This window comes from Antedon bifida, chromosome 8 (genome assembly GCF_963402885.1).
Source record: "Antedon bifida chromosome 8, ecAntBifi1.1, whole genome shotgun sequence".
Lineage (NCBI taxonomy): Eukaryota > Metazoa > Echinodermata > Crinoidea > Comatulida > Antedonidae > Antedon > Antedon bifida.
In genome coordinates, this window is record NC_136233.1 from 8,062,145 (window position 1) to 8,085,322 (window position 23,178).

General features: G+C 32.1%; 1 protein-coding gene across 1 annotated transcript in view; it reads right to left on the minus strand.

The window, feature by feature from the left end:
* Positions 1-1,840: 1,840 nt before the first annotated feature.
* The window catches only part of LOC144850223 (guanine nucleotide-binding protein G(s) subunit alpha-like), a 56,296-nt gene continuing 34,958 nt past the window's right edge, over positions 1,841-23,178 (minus strand). Inside the window, exons 6-12 of the mRNA XM_078707459.1 lie at positions 18,442-18,496; positions 13,489-13,562; positions 11,921-11,979; positions 10,644-10,764; positions 10,290-10,420; positions 9,202-9,269; positions 1,841-4,292 (exon numbers count right to left, since the gene is read on the minus strand). Coding sequence (XP_078563585.1) covers positions 4,146-4,292; positions 9,202-9,269; positions 10,290-10,420; positions 10,644-10,764; positions 11,921-11,979; positions 13,489-13,562; positions 18,442-18,496 — 655 coding nt within the window. The 3' untranslated portion in view covers positions 1,841-4,145. The remainder of the gene's footprint in view (positions 4,293-9,201; positions 9,270-10,289; positions 10,421-10,643; positions 10,765-11,920; positions 11,980-13,488; positions 13,563-18,441; positions 18,497-23,178) is intronic.

The following is a 23,178-nucleotide window of genomic DNA, read 5'->3' on the forward strand; positions in this document are numbered from 1 at the left end:
ATTGACAGGTGTTAAATGTAGGTTTTAACCCCACTTATTACACTGTAGATCTGGTCACTTAACCTAAAGCATTGGTCCAATCTGTAAAACAATTATTTCAAATAAAGATAGAACTAAATAAAATAACACAATTAAAGGCACTCAGCATTTTCACACAATTGCAAATTGTATGGGGCGCCACTGTTCAACAATGGTATATAAATTTATCCTTCAATTATAAAGGTTGTAATAGCAATTGATAAAACAGCATAAAGCTGTTCAAGGAACTGGACAGGCAAAAACACCCTGCTGTGGTACTGTTTTGACTAAATACAGTACTTATATTGTATGCAGTGTACCTGTATTAGTTTCTAAGTATAAATTAAAATTAATGTTGTTCTTACAAGAAATAACAAGAACTATGAAATGAATTTAAAATAAACAAAGACCATAATTTCCTAAATGACTTTAATTTCTAAATGACCCATGATGATGATAAGAAGTTGTTTTTATTTAAGCTGAAAAAAATGATGATTCTGAGGCAAGGAGAATAATTTTGTTCTCTCATTCTCTACAAACAAATTTTGTACGAGACAGACCAACATTCCAAATTGCACTTCAAAAAACCTTTTACAATCAATATAACTGTGGATAACAATTGGTTATCCCAAATTAATGCTAAACTTTTATTTCATTCAAAATTGGGAGTTTTCATCACTTAAAAGAAAGGAAAAGATGCATTTGTTATTTAGCTTATTTTAAGCATACCTCAATGATCACAAGCTTCAACCATTAAGAGTGCTACTTTAGGTTTAGTCGAGTCATTTCCCTATTGTTTAAAAACACATAATACAAGAATGACCATTTCATTCTTCTCTGAAACAGTCAGAACAATCTATGACATTATATACAAGCTAAAATTAACATCTTACAACTACATCATCTGTCACTCAGCAGAGAACCAAGGCATTTTATGATGCAAAAGTCACCATAATGCCAATTTTGCAATAGCTTTTTAAACCAATACAAATTTATTAAACCTACATCTTATACATGAGAAAATGTCCAGTTTTACATAGGCGGCAGGCTGGGTAAATCTCAAGTGTTACATAGGCGGCAGGCTGGGTAAATCTCAAGTGTTACTACCAACATGACAATGTACCTACATTTCTTATTTTGTTTCTTAATGCAAATGTATGGACCAAACAAGTACACCTTTATCATTTTATAAACTTATGAATCACTTATTGTCACAGTTGTACAAGTCAGTGAATATAGCTGTGTGCATACCAGTATATCACAGGTGTGTGCATACCAGTATATCACAGGTGTGAGTGAACCTCAGATGTACACACCAGTGAATCACAGGTGTGTGCATGACACAGTATATCACAGGTGTGAGTGCACCTCAGAGATGTACACACCAGTGAATCACAGGTGTGTGCATACCAGTATATCACAGGTGCAAATGCACCTCAGATGTACACACTAGTGAATCACAGGTGTGTGCATACCAGTATATCACAGGTGTGAGTGCACCTCAGAGATGTACACACCAGTGAATCACAGGTGTGTGCATGCCAGTATATCACAGGTGAATGCACCTCAGATGTACAGACTAGTGAATCACAGGTGTGTGCATGACACAGTATATCACAGGTGTGTCTGCATACCAGTATATCACAGGTGTGAGTGCACCTCAGAGATGTACAGACCAGTGAATCACAGGTGTGTGCATACCAGTATATCACAGGTGTGTGCATACCAGTATATCCCAGGTGTGTGCATACCAGTATATCCCAGGTGTGTAGACACCAGTGAATCACAGGTGTGTGCATACCAGTATATCCCAGGTGTGTAGACACCAGTGAATCACAGGTGTGTGCATACCAGTATATCACAGGTGCAAGTGCACCTCAGATGAACAGACAAGTGAATCACAGGTGTGTGCATACCAGTATGTGACCATTCATCTAAAATTACCTGTGTACTCTACTAAACTGAACGAGTACAAGTAATAAGCACCGGTGAAATTGTTCATACCTGCAATTAAAACAAATGGCAGGGAGCTCCTCTCCAATGTCAATGTGTGCACACCCATCAAGCTTAAAACTTCCTGAACGTTTAAACTTGTTAGCAATGATTTAAAAGTTACAGTTTCACCTAAATTCATTATGTGTAAGTAATATAACTTATTGTTGCTGATCTAATTGATTAATTACCATAATTAATCATTCAATCAATCTAATCGTATTCTTCCATCAAGAAGCTTAAATTACAGAGCATTAAAATAAATGTAAAACTTTATGGACACTCCAGAATTAAAAAAATATTGTGGAATACAGATTGCCCTTTTAAAACTTAGAATTGATACATCCCTTATGATCATATTATTATTTAGAAAGATTGCCAAATTACCTAATTGAAGTCAAATTTAAATAAAGTATGATTTCAATTCATTAATTTTTCTTTTATTTTTTACATTTGGCATGAGAATTACATTAACAGACCCAAATAATCCAAAGAATAAGAGTTTAGCAATTGTATTCCTCAAAATAGTTACTTTTATACAAAGAACAGACATCTGTCCAAAATCACACTCCCTGAAAAACTGAAACTTTCCAAATAAACTCTTTCTCAATAAGGTATTGAAAAAACATTCAGCAGAAAACCAGACCAAGGAAGTTCAGTTTCAGACGAGTTGATTGTAACATAGTCTGAACAATACATTTTACGTTATTCTGTATACATTTAAGTACAAAACAACTACCTAATAATACAATTATATCTAAGGTGAATCTTATATTATTACCATCTGAGGTACATTATTTGTGGGTTTTTACATATTCTGTATAAGTATATTTCATTAATTTCCAAGACCACAAAAATAAATATAAAATTGGATCTTTTTTATCAACCCAAACAATGCAATTTTTTACACCTGAAAGTTTTGTATAAAAACATACAAATAAAAAAAACAGTAGATATTCGTATTCATTTATGTATAAGTCGGTTCTCCCTCAAATTAAATCGTCTTGAATCAAAATCTGGTTGGAGGTGTTTTTCAATTAAAGGCAGAGGTCTTTAATTGGAGGGAGACCTGTACATCATTTTGAAGAGGCGGTTTATAATTGTTAACATTATAATGGTGGTAAAAACACTCTACTTAACCCAAATTGTTTAAATAAAGTTATGAGCAGCAATTACTGCATAAGATAAATAAATACAATTCAGAATACAATGTCTTAAAGTGCTATTGAACAATTTTTTACATGCATCCTCTCTATGCTCTAAACTAGTTGATTTTTTTTATACAGAAAATAATGATTTATATTAAGACACCTCAGATAACACACTTTCTCTCTCATATACATATATATATAGCATCAGTGTTTAGAATTGTCATTTGGAAATTAACGTTCTCCATCATATCCCATCTATACAAGACAAAAAGTCACTGACTAAATTAACAATAATGATTGAAGTGCGTAAAAATGATGGGTGATGGGATATGCATGGGCTGAGGAGGACACCATGTGCCTTATACATATTTAACAGTACACACTGCCTTGTAAAACACATGCATAACTAAAGTAATGGTAGGTACCATACAATTTCCCATTCACATTGTACAATTCCTTTTCACTAATTGAACCACAATGTAAACATTGAGGATGGAAACTGAATAGGGAACCACAGTGTTATAATTGTCTATTTCCCTCAAAGGGCATTAAACCTACTAGCAAAAAAAAACATATTTGGCTAGTTAAAATGATCATTACCACACACCAACATTCAGTCTATGTGTAAAATTCACACGCTAAGATCATCTGATGTGTTTATATTGAGCTATTGTGTTCCTTTTAAATCTAAAAGTTTACAGTCTCAAGTTCAAGAAATATTTGTGTACTATAACCCATCAGTTAAATCATTCTTGCATCGATAATTTTGATACACATTTATGCCGATTTTGTAAAAACACTACATCACGCATTTCTAATCTTTTCTCCTAACAAAAATTTCTTTCAGAGCGGGTAGACTGTAAAAGCTTAGGGTATAAGGTATACATTATGTTGACATTGAATTTCGTTTGAACTCATTTTGATCTTATGTACAGTTTTCTGCCAAACGTAGCTATTCCCTCTTGCCGTTGCAATGAAACGTTGTCACAGAAGTTCGTATTGTCTGAGATGCATGCGTTGAATGATGTCGCGACAGTCGTTGAAAACTCGTTTAATGTTTTCTGTATCAACAGCGCATGTGAAATGAGGATAGCAGTAGTGTCTTCCATCACCGCTTGCCGTGCTGATTTTCTGTTTGAATAAAAAATACATGATTTGATAAAGATGGAATACCCCATCACAGATAAAAAAAAAAACCCTTTTTAATGCAATACCTGGTTAGGTCAAAGCACTAACTGCGCTGAGTAATGGCTGAAAAATTATGAAAGTATGTTTCCATACATGTTTGTGTCAATCTAAATATACGGAGTACTCATATGAAAGCATCATTTTAATATGGAATTTGCACTATATAAATGAATAAATTATTTGATAAATAAATTATCATTCATTATATTATAGTAAGCAACGTTCACTCATTACCCATCTATAAGGGCGTGTTGCCGAGTTTGTTGGACGTTCGACTACAGATCGCGAGATTGAGTTTCGAATCCAACTCTCGCCGCATTGCTTGTATCCTTAGGCAAGATACTTTCTTACGTTTGCCTCTCTCCACCCAGGTATACAAATGGGAACCCGGTTAGATCAAGACACAACTTTGCTCTGATTACTAGCTGCATTATGGGAGTATGTTTCCATACATGTTTTTATCCAAAAAAAATGACTGGGGTAATATGTTCAGCACTTAGACGTTTCATAACATTAGGCGCTATATAAATCCAGGATATTATTATTATAAACTTTTTTAATGTAATAATATTCATAGCTTAAATTAATTTCCTTCTAATCCGATCATTAATTACATTTATTATTCAAGCGATGTATAATACAAATATCTAAATAAAATATAATAGTTAATTATATCTCAACCGTAATAGTATAGTAAATAACGATTATTTTATTACAAATATCTAAGTTTTCTATTTTTAGGTTTTAAGTTTAGAGAGCTAAAGAAAACCGATCGAAAAACATTCTACTGCAGTTAATACTGTAACTACATGCCTTTACTCTTTAAAATTTGTTTATGTACTTAGTTAGCAAGTTTTTTGTGGGTAACCATTCACATCAGTCAATTTTATCTTTTAATAAACTCTGATCAATTTGGTCGCAAAATACCAATTGTACATCAAAGTTGTCAAATTGTTAGACTCAACCTTCTGATTACCCTGTGCATGAACCGAAAATTGAGGATTGTTCTGCGAAGTAACATTGTAACAAGTAGTAACAATTTACTTACATAGCCTATCTAAATCTATAGTTTACATCCTAGGTCATATCAATGATCAGGTCCATGGTACTATTTTACCTCATGCTAGTCTGGTCTTTGCAGACGATGCTGCTGACATGGCGTAACGTATGAATTATGTTTACAATTTGATGATGATTCCCAGGCCCATTAATTAACCCTTTTTTATTGCAAAAACAAGCATGCAGTATAAACAAACATCCAAACCAGAACAATAGCCTTTGTTTGTATTCAACTTTACATTGTCAATTCATACAGTTTCAAGTGGGAAAAAATGAGACAAATTTGGAGAGAATTTGTTTAACTTTCCAACCTCGATTTGTATTTAAAAGTCATTTTAACCGATTGCGTCACATTTCGATGTGGTATACTTTCAAATATATCTCCCGAAATAATGACTAGATTTACCTTAACCTTCCTACTTTATATTCTACTGTAAATTATGAGAATAGTCTTGAAAACACTGATGTGATTCTATTATTATTTAATTATAATTTTGGCTTCAAATTGAAAGGGGGTTGTAAAGTTAAAGTTTACTTTCCTTTTAGTCAAGCATTCCTGTATCACATTGTAATTGTTAAACTAGACATGAAACTCGTCACTTTGACGAGTTAGTTATCCGCACCACGACAAACGCCACGTGCACGTCATAAGTTGGAATATTGCACACAGATAAAGATTATGGCATTATGACAAGAACTGAAGAATATGATATGCTGTTAGTGCTGAATTCTGTCAATTTTGTGGCATATAGTATATACATGCAAACAGTATAAGCTGTATACATATTACATACAGTGTAGAATAGGTGAAATTACGGGACCCGCCATTTATTCCAATTTTTAACATGGCGACGGTATCAAAATGAAACACTTAGATAGCAATTTCAGAAGGAAATTATCTCAGGAACAACATATTAACGTGTAGAAGAAATTTGAATACGTAAAATATAGATGCGCACCCTTTTAAATGTGATGAACTATTACGCAAAATATGAAAATACGACTTTTTTTTATTCAACTGGCCATATGATGACGTCACAACATCCGATTGGCAAAATGTTTACATGAATTCGTATCTACAATCCAATAGCTTCCAGAAAACGTTTTGATTGTGATTATCACATTTTATTCTTACGAGCTATTACAGATTAAAATTTACTGTAAAGATGAAATTAATGACCCACGTAATTAAAATTTTTAGGCATGATGACGTCATAAAAATTAAAATATTTTTATCTCATGCTAAAGAAAGTTGATTGACCTACACAATATATATAAATGTAGGAGAAAAAGGAATACAGATAAGCGTGATGCGCTCCATTGAATGTGATGAGCAATAACGAAAGAGACAAAAATCCTATATTTTACATTCGTGTGGCCATACGATGACGTCACAATGTTTTTTTAGCCTTATTGATGCATGATCCGATATCTACAACTCATCAACTTCTAGATTTTGTAATAAAAATAAACGGTTAACGGTTTACTTTAGAAACTATGACTGTTTAAAAAAAGACATAATTTTGACGATTTTTTAAGCTTTTTCATAAAAAACGCGCACGAATTATCTAATTCAACGTGTTCGTATGGCGTTATTTAAACTGGAAAAGGTCTAAATTGTTTTCAAAATTACTAGGAAAGGCTTGAAAAATATAATTCAAGAGAAAAAAAATATGTTTTTAACGCTACGTGCGCACCGCGCGCGTAAAAAATTGCGCGCCCGTGGGAATTTTTGACATGCTCAAAATGACAAGAAACGCGTAAAAAGTTGATTAGAAATTAATTTTGCGCATTTTGAAATTTTAAATGCGCGTGCGCGCCTAACTTCTTGTGAAACATGCCATTTTTAATCCGTAGAAAGTTTGCCCCTGATATGACTTAAATTTTGTCAAAGTGTCAATACTAAATGACTTTTGGTTTTTAATCTATGATCAATCATTGAAATTCATAAAATTGCGCGTAAGTCACGTTGCGCAACTATGACGTCATTCAAAAATAGGAGGTGCACAACTTCACGTAAATGCCCATATGTTGTCAAAGTTATGAAATGTTATGTTTACACATTTTAGAGGAACACGACTCACAAAAAGGAAGGAAGGAAAGAAGAACTAGACATGAAACTCGTCACTTTGACGAGTTAGTTATCCGCACGACAAACGCCACGTGCACGTCATACGTTAGAATTTTGCACACAGAAAAAAATTATGGCATATGACCTGATCTGAAGAATATGATATGTTGTTAGTGCTGAATTCTGTCAATTTTGTGTCATATAGTACAGTACAGTATAAACAGTATAATCTGTATACATATTACATACAGTGTGGAATAGGTGAAATTATGGGACCCGCCATTTATTCCATTTTTTAACATGGCGACGGTATCAAAATGAAACACTAAAATAATAATTTCGGAAGGATATTATCTCAGCAACAACATATTAGCGTGTAGAAGAAATTTGGATACATAAAATATAGATGCGCGCTCTTTTAAATGTGATGAACTATGACGTAAAATATGAAAATACAACTTTTTTTATTTAACTGGCCATATGATGACGTCACCACATCCGATTGGCAAAATTTTCACATGATTTTGTATCTAAAATCCAATAGCTTCAAGAAAACGTTTTAATCGTGATTATCACATTTTATTCTTACGAGCTATAACAGATTGAAATTTACTGTAAAGATGAAATTAATGCCACACGTAACTTAAATTTTTAGGCATGATGACGTCATAAAAATTAAAATATTTTTAACTCATGCTAAAGATAGTTCATTGACCTAGACAATATCAAAATCGGGGTGAAAATGGAAAACGGATAAGTGGAGATGCGCTCTATTAAATGTGAGGAGTTATGACGAAAGATACAAAAATCCTAAATTTCATATTCGCGTGGCCATACGATGACGTCACAATGTCCAGTTAGCCAAATTAATGCATGATCTGATATCTACAACTCATCAACTTCCAGAATGTTTAATAAAAATAATTTTTACCGTTTAGTTTAAAAACTACGATTGTTTAAAAAAAGGCTTAATTTTGACGAATTTTTGAAGTTTTTTATCAAAAAAGCGCGCAAATTATCATATTCTACGTGCTCGTATGACGTAATTTAAAGTCGAAATTGTTTAAAAGTTGGTAAAATTACTAGAAAAGGCTGGAAAAACATAAATCACTCGAAAAAATGACGTTTTTAACGCTACGTGTGCACCACGCGCGTAAAAATTTGCGCATGTGTGGGAATTTTTGACATGCTCAAAATGACATGAAACGCGTAGAAAGTTGATTAGAAATTGATTTTTCGCATTGTAAAATTTTAAACGCGTGTGCGCGCGTAACTTCGTGTAAAACATGCCATTTTTAGTGCACAAAAAGTTAGCGCACGATATAAATTAGACTTTTGCTAAGTTTCAATTTAAATTGTTATATGGTTTTCGATCTATGTTAAATACGCGAAATTCATAAAAACGCGCGTAAGTCATGTTGCGCAACTCTGACGTCATTCAATTATAGGAAAGCACAACTTCACGTGATTGCCCATATGTTGACAAAGTTATAAAATGTTAACTTTACACGTTTTAGAGATACGCTCTGCACAAAAATGACAGAAAGAAAGAAGAATAATACAGAAAAAAAAAAAAAATAAGATGATGAAACAGGACAGTTACAAGGAGTTATCCGCCATAGTGCGGATAACTAATAATACAGAAAAAAAATATTGATCTCATACAATAACAAGGAGTTATCCGCTTGGTATACCAAGCGGATAACTAATTAAAATACTAACCAGGAACTCATCTCTGATAAAGTACTTGGCTCTGGCAACCCCAGCATCCTCATTTGTTTCTAATTGAGCTGTGAATATAAACAGTATGTAATCTTAAAATATACATTCACTTTTGACACACAGATTGTTTTTAAGTTTAGTAATACAAATAAATTAATTAATGATTTTTAGTTGAATCAAAGAATATATCACAAGAATGAGTAATCCACAATTTTTGCATTGGAAATTGGTATCGCTTTTAATATATAATTATTTAATTTTTGTACATTCACTTCTAGGAAAAATTAGTTTACCACCATGCTAAATTAGTTCACAAAGAAAGGTTTAACAGCAACAAAAATTAAGCATGCATTACCAGCATGGCATATTCTTTTCCATTGCAGCATACTTATCTACGCCCGGTAAATCAAGTAATGTTTTTAATAAGCTACAATCTCAAATTGAATAAATATTTAATATTAATAAACTATCCTCCGTGAAAACATGTCAACTACAATGTGACCCGTAGTTAACGTGAACTGTCTATTCGGCTGTTTATTACTAAATAAATTGCATAAAAAGAGCAATTAAATTGCCAAATAGCATTTAACATGATGTTAGCATCTGTTGTATATTTTTTCAGTTAGTTGATAACATTTTTTATCATGAAAACACTACCGGTGGTTGAGGCTTAGATTGGTGTGACCGTCAACAAATTATATACATCCCGACGTATGCAGTGCGACCACATGGAAAAAATGACTGTTATTCTTTAGTTGAATGGTGAGAATATTTTCATGAGTTGTAAGATAAAAAGGCACCAATGGGATTATGGCTATTTATTTGTTGTTGTGACTGTTTATTGTAATTCATGGCAGATGGTTTGAACATGGCCAGCAAACACCGTCCATTTGAAGTTAACGTCATAGGTAATGTTACTACACAATTGGTTTTCGGTGCGCATCATACCTTTTATTTGTGTGCTCATAAAGAATATAAACTTTAAATGAAGTTGTCTTGCAAACTACTTAACCATTATACAATTTTTATACCCACAATTAAAATTTCTTACAAATGTAGGGTTTCAAATTAGAACAATGAATACTTACAATCTTGTGGTAATGAATAAGAATCAAAATCACTGAAGTAAGTTTCTAGTTTTGATTTTCCTGCCTTAATTTTATCAGCTAATAAGTCCTGCTTGTTCAAAAATAGAATAATAGAAATTGTTTTCAACCACCTAGAAGAAAAAACACATTTAATTAATTATTCAATTGTTTTTTTATTTCTGAAAGTGAAGGTTTCTTATTGAGCAGTACAGGCAGGGATGAGATTAAGGAAAATCAAAAAGAGGAAAATACCAACCACATCAAGTGAAACTTTTTAAAGAATCCTTTATTTAATATTAGTATGGTTTTAATGGTGCATTCGATAGCATATTATTCAGAGTAGTTTAGACTTACCTATTGTTCCAAATGCTCTTGAACAAGTCAAGTGATTCTCGCAATCTATTCTGATTTGGATCCTCTCTCAAAACTAGATTATAGCTACTGCAAGCCACCACAAAGATTATAGCCGTAACATCTAAAATATCAAAGTACAGAACCAGTTGGTTTTTTTTTTTGGATTAAATACATAAAATAAAAAATACAGTAAACAGCAATTTTTTAAATATAAAAACTCCTTTTCCCAAATGGAGCAGAACAGTCCACTTGCAGATCAACAACATTTTACAATGTGTTCATGGAAGATTGGAGGCAACATGGATGCTAGGCTGCTTGGCTTCATCACTATTTTGAAAGAAGGGTTTTACTGTATTATAAGATGTTGTGTGGTTTCCTCTCAAGTTTCCTAACAATCACAGGAGGAGTTTCCCTGTGCAGAGGAATTTTATCATTGTTTTGAGCGAGGCAGTGCAAGCCTAGCTAGCATTGTCGGTCGGTTGCAATTTATATTATGTTTTAATTACACCTGAACAAACAATATAAATAAATGTAAATGTTTCAAAGAATACACAATTAGAAGTTTATCGTAACTATTTTATTTTCATTTTTTCCATATTTAGGCCTGGCTAACTAAGCCTACAGTAGTTAGGCTAGGCCTGATCGACTGTAAACAACATCGTTAGGAATTTCGCGATTTTCTCGCAAACTATTCTATTTTCGTAATCGTTCAATTGCGAAAGTCGTGAAAATAAAGGAGACGCGCAAACATTTTGAGCTATACATTATTCAAAGTAAAGTGTTCTGGAATTGCTGTAGTGTATTTGTTTATTCTGTAGTAAAATAGACAAGTGAAAAACAATGCATGTCATAAATCCAATTGTATTGTATAGTTTGGGTATTAAATATATATTCTATTTTCAATTAAATACAAATCATTGCTTTGATCTTTCATTTCCACACCTTATTTACTAAATTAATTGGGTCATGTAGATGTGATGACTGGCTCTTTATTGCATGAAAGATCAACAAGCTCAATGACCTGGTTGTAGGCCTTCACAACAAACAGGTTTTTGATGTCAATGACGCAAGGGACGATATGACAATAAGTACAATTTACTGTATAGGAACACTGTTAATTAATATGGCACATCTTATATATTATGCACAGGTTTTTCATGCAATAACAATAAGGCCATTTGAACTGAAAAACATATATTCTACAAAACTGAACATTTTAGACATATCCAAAGGTGATGCACTTTATTGATTATATCAATATTATTTATAATACTAACCATTAAAGCATTGAATCCATTTTCTTCTTTCATCTCGCTGCCCTCCAACATCAAACATGCTGTAAACGGAGAAAAGTCAACAAAATTATTACTGTTTTAAGTGTCATTTAAGTCTCCAATTAATTCAATTTTGTAAATATAAGCTGGGTATTATTTCCTGAATCATCTGATGCATTAATTAATTGTTTGAAAAGACATGGAATGCATTTCTACATGGTAACAATGCTGTTTAAGTGCATCTATCTAATGGATGGTAACCTCAAGAACCACTGCTCATCTAAAATAAATACAATGATATTTTCTTGGAAAATTATAATTGAACGTTAAGTAATAAGCAAGTATCATTCAATATTTGTTTTCTCTAAAAAGCTAACGCAAAAGTAGCATAAACTGTACAACAACAAAAACGACTAGTAACTAAACAGAGGATCTATTTATAAATGGTGAATCAGTATGAAAAGATATTCCACCTAACACGCTGGAAACAAATGAGATATGCGATTACAATACATTCAATTAGACTTGTGTAGCTTTAATAATACTCAAGTATAGTTTCCTAGATGATCCCTTATCATAAAACTCTGGCATTATGGGATATGTTGATTTCTCTATTGCAATTGTAAACCTATGGTCTTCATATATATTTATACATTTATAGTGTCACTGTTCCAATTAAACAAAATTGTAAGAATCTAAATATAGATATAATCTTTCATCTTATATAATCTTATTACAGGAAAAATAATTATTAATTTATACAATACAGTACATGAATTAAACTACAAAATCAATATACAGTAAATAAATCTTTATTATTATTTATAAATAATTTATTCATTTTAAATCGGAGTATAGTAATTATAAAAAACAACTTGATGGAAAGTTATTCAGTTTTTCAGATTAAAGATGTATTGTCCCCCAAAATCATGCAAAAGATTTTTAAAATCGGACTTTGAATAGGCCATTTTGCCGTTTTAATGAAGTTGTTCACTTCACTTCAAAAAATTATTTCACCTATAAAAAGACAAAATAAACAGTTAAATTACCCAAAAACTCATTGTCTTCCAGACAATTTGACCATTTTTTGCTTTAAATTACATTTTTCTCAGGTAAATAAATTTTTTTCAGACCCAATTTTGTGTGAGAGTGAATAACTATTATGTGACATTAAAATAACATATTCAACAGAAAAATTTAAAAAAATATTTTTTTAGGGGACAATATATCTTTAAAATTTAAGACGCAAATCCAAATGACTGGAATGTTGAAGGTAACATTGTAATAAATGGACATTTTCCTCCACTAGACATCAAGAGTAAATCGATCAGGTGATAATGAATAGAATGGTCAATTTAAGGATGTAACTAAATACACATTTTGATTACACAGTGGTTGAGACACAAGATTACTAGAAATTGTTGTCAGGACTTTCGTATTTATCTATGGAGTTTCCAAATCACATACGAAAAAGTCTGTGTGTGGAGATTGGTAAGAAAAGTCTTTCTATCAGTACAATTTTACCAAAATTAATTCAAAGTTTTACACGAAGTGCTGTCTACATTACTTACTGAAAGTTGACACCATCAACAACAAATTTTGTTTCAAAGATGCCTGATGTTAAGACACGACATCGTAGAATATCCTACAAGAAAACAAAAATTAGTGTAGATGAATTCTAGTGACAACTTAATACAATATTCCACAGTACCAATATTAAACTAGAATTTAATACACAATTACTATACTACTAGCTAGATCAACTTTCGTAAGCACAGCGAGGTAATTTTGGTCTCAGAAGGTATACATTTATATTCAGTCTAATGGGACATTTTATTCAAAAAATTACCGGAAATGCCATTTCTGACCTTTGACCCTCAATCCAGGGCATGTATGTATCTCCGAAACTACTGGTCATAGACACTTGTATTTGGTCTTAAATTGTTTGAAATATACATTTTGTTATTTGTTACACATTTTGAAAAATGATACAAAAGGTCAAAGGGTCGATGTCAAGGGTTATATGAACAAATGCAAATCTTGACAACCACTGATCGCAGTCAATTTTTTAGTCTCTATGTTCTAAAGGCATGCATACATATTCAGTCTCATGGGGCATTTTAGTCAAAAAAGTTCAAAAAAGTCATTTCTGACCTTTGACCCACATACCAGGGCATCTTCATATCTATGTAAGTACCGGTTATAGAAACTTAAATTTGGTATCAATTTGATCGAAATATACATATTTACATTCATTCTAATAGAAAATTTGGATAAAAGATGACCAGAAATACTATTAAATACTAATGTTTTAAACCAAAAAGCTGTCTCTCAGTAACATTATGCAATAACGTCCCGAGGACGATCAAACATTTTGATAGAAACATTGAGCTCAACAGTTTCCAGAATGCTAGAAATACCTTACCGAATTCATCCCAATAAACACCCCGGGCATTTATTGTTCCCAATGGTTTTTAGGGGAGCGTTTATTTATTTTTTTTTTTGGTGTAATATGGTAACATGTATTATAAGCTAATGTAGTGTATAGTCAAACTAGGTATACCATGACTTCGCTCTACCTCAGCGAACTAATCCTAACACCAGGTGAAATATAAGATTTGACATCCCCGAGGGAACGATATTTTGTGTGAATAATATGTTAACTTGCGTAATGTAGCATATAACATGGAAATAGTTTATATCGATGATTGTCGTTGGTTATGGTAGCTAGAGCTTCTAGGCCTAGCAACCCTATGCCTAAAAAAGCTAGGCCTACGTTTATTTAATACTGTAAACCTTTTTTAAACTTTGTTGAAACAATATTTATAGCTAGCGTGAGCCTAGGGTGCTATGAAGTGTTTTTGTCTTTTTTCCTACCGACCTACCCATTTTTGGGATTTACCCAAAACGTGGCCAACACAATACATTTTTTTTTTTGCCTAATATTCCTATTGTATTAACGTCGTCAAATTCAGGATAACTTAAAAATAGTGGCAAAATACAGTATTTTGTCAAATTAAGAACTTTTTGGAATTATATTCAGTAGAATTTTGAAAGAAACTGAAATAATGGCGAGACTATTGAGTAGGTAATGCTTAAAGAAAACATTGTTGAAAAAAAAATGTTTTTTAATGGCGCTATAGAAAAAATCATTCAAGCATGTAATTTAAAAGACAAGGCCTAGACAGTGAGGATTTTATTAACAAAATTATTTATTTGTTTAAAGAAAAAAAATTGATTTTCTAGACAATTCCTGATATTCATTCTGGATTTTCTCCAATATTTTCTCCAATATTTGACAATATTTATCTATACCAAGCCTCTGTTGATAAATTATAGTACTGTAATATTAGTAGTTAGTAGATATCCAATGTAATAACTAGAATTTAATTCGTCACTTTGACGAATTATAGGTGATCATTTTTATCATTTTACTGAAATTAATTTTTTTTTAAACATGCACGTACGTTAACATACGATCGGAAAATGTTGATGTATGCCATCCTATTATATGCTTATAGTGCTGAGTTGTGCCTATATGCCATATACAATATGTACAGTATATACTGTATATCTATATACAGTGTAGCATAGGTGAAATTACGGGACACATGTTCTAATTTTTTGGCATGATGACGTTATCAAACTAAACTTTAAGATGACAATTTCGAAAGATAATTAATTGAGCAAAAAAATATAAGATTTGGAAAAAAAATTTGGCACGTAGAAGCGCTGTGCGCGCTCTTTGAATTGTGTATAACTTTGACGGAAAATATGAAAAAACTACTTTTTCACTTCAACTGGCCATATGTTAACGTCACAACATCCGATAGGCTTAATTTTTATATGAATTAATATCTACATTTCATCAGCTTTCACAATAAATTATAATCATCAAGGTAACCTTCAATTCTGAAGAGCTGTAAGATATTCAAATTTACTGCGAAGGTGAAATTACACGGCCTACGTTATTCAAGTTTTTACGCGTGATGACGTCATTAAAATGAAGATAGTGTCAACTCATGATAAAGATAATTAATTAAGCAAGCACATACTGAAAGTTGTGCGAAATTCGAGCACACATAACCAAGATGCGCTCTGTTGAATGTGATAATCTACACAAAAAGATAACAAATCCTAATTTTTAAATTCAAGTGGCCATTTGATGACGTCAAAACATTTTGTACGTAAAATGTGTACATGAATTCATATCTACAACTCAATGGCTTCCAGAATAAGTTAAAAAAATCGGGGGTCATCTTGCATTCTGAAGAATTATTTTCATTTTAAAAAAGACCTATTTTTCACCATTTTCAGAACTTTTGTAAAATAAATGTGCGCATTTTGTCATTTTTAACGTGCTCGTATAGCGTTATTTTAAGTCGGAACTGACTCAAATTTGGTGAATGTACTAAGGATGGTGAGTAGAATGAGATTTGTAAAAAAAATTCATATTTTTTACGCTTTTTAAGTATCGCGCGCGCAAAAACGCATTTTTGCGCAGTAATTTTTTGAAACACGCAAATGGCCTAATTCATGCTCTAAATTGATCAAAACTTAATTTTGAGCGTTTTAAATTTTTAATGCGCGATATCACGCGCATGAACCTACGTGCGCGTGCGTTTTTATTTGCTAATATTTTTACCCTTGATCTGAAGTTTACGTGTAGTGAATTTCATTAATATGTGATAATGAATTATGGAGATATGATTGATAATGTGATTTCGCAAAATGGCGTATAAATGTCGTCACGGATGAGTGATCACGCTGGAAAGCTTATTAGGATTAAGTTGTATTATTTGAAAGATATTCTGAAATTTTTGTAATCATTGACATTAAACTTTTTGAGATAATTGTTACACAAAATAGTGTACAGAAACAATAAAAAGAAAAAAAATAATAAAAAAAAAAATAATAATAAAGATTTTATACAATAACAATAGGTGATCATTTTATTCTAAATGATCACCTAATAATATTGAATAAGACCTTTAGGCACAGCTAAAAATAGCATATTATTATACTGATAATATGTTTATAATCCCATAAGAACACATTATACAAGTAAAGGGGTTGATGAATATTGGCATGATACAAAACTGTTTTTGGTTCAAAATAAAACTCAATAAAACCAGTACAGTAGAACCATGTTCATACCCTGATTTTATGTTCCCTGCATTTTAAAATGAAAAATGACGTCATCAATTTAATTATCATATTCACAGTATATTGTTTTCTGTGTATTTTCAATTCATTAAAACTTTGTATGTTTGAATGCAGTGATATTCCTTGCTTGAACTCGCGAAGATTAGTCCACATCAACGAGACACGTTTTACCAGCTGCGCCACATAACTTGCTTGAAGAAAGTAAGCAACTAAACTATGTTAACTATGCATACATAGCGCCCTCATTTGTTATTCTCCTTCTATAGATGCGACGAAATACCGTTTGTGATTGGTCAATACTGACGGCATTAACCTGGTACGCGCGTAGCAGGTGATTCGGCTCGAAGACGAATTATTATTTATTCGGCCTACCTGATAATATTATTAATGTAGGCTTATTAATGGAAATTATTGTGTTATTATTTAAATGACCTAGGCCTCAGTGAATGTTTTATTGCCAAGAAATCATTAATTAGTAATTATCTGTATATTATTCTTTGCAAGGTAAGGTGAATGCAACGTCTAACTAGGCAGGCTTATTACATAAAGGTGGCCTAGCTACCCAACCCGGTAGATATTCTACTTGTTGTTGGCTATATAATATAACAGATATCGCCTTTTATATCGGTAAAATATACGATTTGACATCCACTTGGGAATGATATTATGCTCTCGAGAATTATATTTCCTTCAGCTACCGCTTCAGGAAATATATATTCCCTCGAGCAAAATATCATTCCCTCAGGGATGTCAAATCTTATATTTTACCTCTAAGCAGGCAATATCTGCATAATAGGTGTAGAATATCATTTAATATGTAATTTTAGGTTAAATTCATTAATTAGTAAATGAAAAAGACTGTGTGTTACTGTTATTATTGTTACAATTCAAAAATCAAAGTACAGTAGTAGTAGAAAATTACTTGAAGGAAAACTTGACCGAGGACCATATTTTAATAACGTATTGGTGATGTACATTCAGAACTAACGCAAGATTAAGGATTTCGCTGCACGCGCTCACCGTACAGCCGTCACCGTAAATTGCTGTGACGTCACAGGTGCATCGCAAAAGTTACCTCATGAGTTTTCAATGATGAAAACTCATTAAGTAGATTTTGCGATGCACCTGTGACATCACAGCAATTTACGGCGATGTCCATTCCTAATAGTAATACGTTGTTAAAATATGGTCCTCAGTCAAGTTTTCCTTTAAGACCCGCAGCAGTAAAATGTGCTAGGTCAACAGTACTGAAGGCAGTCCACTGCGACTTTTCATACAACTTTCAAACACTAAAAACAGTTTCTCTGTTTTCCGTGATAGCAGGGACCAAAATCAAAAAAATTCCTGTCTTATCTTACCTGTTCTGTTGGACTATAGTTTGGCTCCTTGATTGTATTAACTTGGTCTAAAAAACTGTAAGATAGAAAATAAAACCAATTAAGAATCTATATATTAATGCTACTAAATATTTTGCGTAATTTCACTGAACGGTACGTGCTCACACTGATGTTTATTGAGGGACTATGATACACGATAGGCTATACTGTAAAGCCCAAAATGTTTGCACGCCCTTTATTTTCGCAATTGATCATGAAAATAAAGGGTGCACAAAAATCGCACAATTCCCAACGATGTTGTTTACAGTCGATCAGGCCTAGCCTAGGCTTAGTTAGCCAGGCCTAGCCTAAATATGGAAAAAATGAAAATAAAATAGTTACGATAAACTTCTAATTGTGTATTCTTTGAAACATTTACGAACACTGATTATTATTTATATTGTTTGTTCAGGTGTAATTAAAACATTAAAATAAATTGCAACCGACTGAAAATTCTAGCTAGGCCCTACTCAGCCTACTCAGATCGACACGTGTGGCGCCGTGGGAGGATTGCTCTCTAAAATAATGTTCGAATTGGAATAAAAAAGCTTACCACATTTCTTAGGTAATATAATAATAGTGGGTGTTCACTATCTAAGAGCCTATTACATCCCTAAATTTACAATCGCGTATTCTGTAATTTTACTTGACGCTATTTAATTGTTGTTTGACATTCATCGTGGAGGCGAAATACATTTGCCAATTTGGTTAAAAAAATTACACAAGGAACTCAAATCGCAAAAATAAAATGTTATGGAATAGTTCAAAATGTAAAATCGTGAAAATTTACTGTATCACTTTCCTGAATTTTAAGGATAAACACTAAAAAAGACAAAAAATCACAGTAAGTTGACGTATCATCGACCATGTTACGTCACTGTATAAACTACGCAACCTCCTCTGTTATGTACCGCCATGGTTGGATCTACAAATACCATACTGGTCCGCCAACAAACAGTATTTAGTCTCAGCAGACGGTCAACTGTATCGAATTACTGCATCGTTAAAGTGTTAATTAATTACACCTATCCTTTGAACAGAATGATTTTTCTAAATCATATTTTGGCTCAGTGGCCAGATATCAAGGCTTATAGTACGTTCCAGTTCGAATCCACGATATGTGTAAGTAATAAGTATCACCGCTTAAAGATAACAGTCAAAATTAGACCACAATGTAATTACAAAACTAGCAAACAACAAACTAAACCTCACACAAAAAAATTGCAAAATATAAAAAACCATTGAAATAAAAAAAAATGTAATTGAATAAAAAAAACACACACACCCCCATACACAAGTAAAACGAATCCAAATTGATGTCGTGTTTCCACAAAATATCAAATATCAACGAAAAAACACATCCAATGATGTAAAAGTTTCTGTCCGAGCATCTAATTTCGCTTTTTGTGTTGATTTTAAAGTCCGTAAGCAGCTGTAGTTTATTATTAGTAGTTTTATATTATTTATAATATTAATAATTCATATTTTATCATTAAAATGTTTTAATTGACGACTGATTGGCGTGCATGTCCCTCTCATGCACGTTGTCACTTTCTGAGGTGCACCCTAGATTAATATTCACACAGCACAAAGTCCCATATCTAGTATTGCTTTCATTTTGTAGCTTACAGTATTTCAAAGTAAAGGAATACTTTGTGTATAACAAAATCAATGGCCGTAAATAGTTCAAAATTTTATTATTGACAATTTGTTTGTTTGTTTTTTTAAAAAATAAATGTCAGGGGCTGGGAAGCGTGAGCTTTTATTATACTTAATCATGCCATGCAAATGCAGACAAGACGGGTTACTGCTAGACCACAATTTAATTACAAAAGTAGCAAATATGTAACAAATCTTCCACATACAAAAAATTGCAAAATATCAAAACCATTGAAATAAAAAGATGTAAATGAATAAAAATAAACACACACAAACAAAACGATTCAAAATGGTTTGATATTGTTTAACATGAAAACAACTTAACAATTCGTGTTTCCACAGCAACGTGTTTTTCATTTGATTATGTTCACTTGTATTTTATCTATGTATCAAATAATTAATACACCACGAAAAACACCCAAAATAATATAGTTTGTCATTTTATACTTTCGTTACATATTAGTGTTTGCTCGCATCATCTAATTCACACAGCACAATTTTTGCACAATTTTTCTTTAGCATCTTTTATGTTCATAAAGTCTGAAAAGTCAAAAGTAAAGTCTAAAGTTCCATATCCAATATTGCTTTCATTTTTTACCTTACATATATTTCAAAGTTAAGGGATAGTGTATAACAAAATCAATGGCCGTAAAAAGGCCTACAGTAGTTTCTCTTTACTCTTGATACAATTTGTTTTTATTTTAATAATAGGAGGCCTGCTTTATTTTCGTAACACAAGAGCCTGGGGAAAATGTTTTTTACTACAAAATAAAAAACAATAGAAACAGAAATTTGGCTTTACTATATTTTTCTTAAATAAATGCTGAGGTATGTTTTATTTACGGCAAATTTTGTCATAATTGTAGGGCTGAGATCTAGGCCTATATACAGTGGAAATAATGATGAAAACATGTGGGTAAAGAGCACATGAATATGCAACTAGAAACAACCTGAATGACGCACTTCCGTTGTAACGATATACCGTACACTATGGGTCTGAACACCTCATTTTTTTTCTCTGCAGTTTGTAATGTGACCTTGCTAAGTAACGTTGTACGCTAAAACGGTCTAACGCCATGGGTCTGAACATAGCCATATTAACATCGAAAATTCAAACCTGAATTGATAGGCGTTGTCACAATTGCTAATTTGACCTGTATTTTAACCCTTTCACTGCGCAACATTAGTCCCACCTATGTGTGCAATATTTATGTGCGAAAAAAAATGTGATTTTAATAAATTGCAAAAAAATACTAAATGAGATAATTTTATAATTATTTTTGTGGTGTGTGGTGGGTAACAGGTTGGTATACAGTTGGAATCCAAACTATGCATAAATCAGTTTTGGGTCAAAATTGTAGAAAAATTACATTTCCAAAAAAATCTCTGTTACAGAAAAAAACTAACAATTATTTCAGACTGTTTTTTTTGTGTGCGTATTACGATGAACACGACATTGCCCTATTGCAGTGGGTAAAATTGGGTAACTGGAGGATGTTTTTGTACCATTATAACTAATAATATTTATTTTTTATTTTAGGATAAACACTTGCTTTTCAGAACTAACAGTTTCTGAAAATATTCATTTTGGAACAAATTATACTTTTTGCTCATATGAGTACATCCCGGTTACATAATAACAGTATGTTGTTATGAATACTGGTAAAGTTGTCCTTTAAGATTATAAAAACATCAAATTTAATAATTGGTTTACTGTAGATTAACAAAGTTGTTACATCATTAAACCGAGAAGGAAAGCAAACAGTGAAAGACAAGCAGGGTAGACAAAATGCCGTGTGCATTGTTATTTCCCATCATTATGAGAATTGTACATATTTTCTCACAAACAGAGGCGAGGGTACAACAATCTGCTATCATATCACGCTGCGAAAAAATTGTTTCCAGACACCACGTGGCAGTTGTTTGTAATCAGTACCTATAATCGTGACAAACATAATCTTAAATTTGCAGGTGAAGTCTATAATAGTTGAAGTATGTCCCTAATCCATCTTACGTTCACAGTAAATGTTTCAACAAGTTTTATTTTTAAATGACCTTAAAAACAGGATGCAGCGGCAGCGAGCACAACCTTACCAGGTTATTTATAATATGTGTTCATGGTGTGGCGTCAAATATCGCCAAAGCTGTGTTCGTTATCGCAGGTAGACATTTTTAGCAAAGGAAACTATGCGCTAAAGTTATTGTTGATAACTGTATTTATATTAATAAATTTAGCCTGCTAAGGACCTTTTACACTTGCAGCAAACCAACTAATGCCAACAATGTTGTTGAATGCTGTTCCAGATAGAATCAAATTCTCCATTTATAGCTCATCCAGGGTAATTTTTAGCGCAAGTAATTTTCTTTTCTTTCGTTTCTTATTTTGTTTTTTTTAAGAATTAAGTATATTTCCTCTTGATTGCACCATTTCATCCAATGTAATCTCTGTTTCTAAATTAAATTGGAGTATTTCAAAGTAGGCTACCATAATCTAGCTATAAATATAATATATTCAACTTCTAATATTCTACTCAAATTTCAGCCATTTCATTTTTGTTATTTAGATTCTGTAGTCTGTATTGATTCTAGTTTTTGTATTTATTGTTTTCCAATGATTTACCCCAACCTTAGCCATTCTTAATAAACAATAGTGATAATTTCAAAGTAGTCATTAAAAAATATCATTTTAAAATCAATTGAAAGTAAATGGTAAACTTCTGATTGTATTAAAAAAACGTTCTTGATATTAATAAACATTACATTCAATTCTATAAATGTCTTTCTATTATGGTTGAAACAATGGCATAATTTATGACACTATCCATGCAATTTTAGTAGTTTTATAAAACAACGCATATATAAATATAAAATAAGGCCAAAAAAAAAAAATTATTGTGTTGGCCACGCCTGACCGACCCTAAACTGCCGAAAATGAAGGTCGGCTTTTTTTTTTTTTTTTTTTTTTTTTGTTGTTGAGCCAAACGGCAATTTTGAAACCAAATGGTGAAAAAATATTGTCAAATTGGCGAACATATTTCACCTCCGCCGGACGTGTAAAAA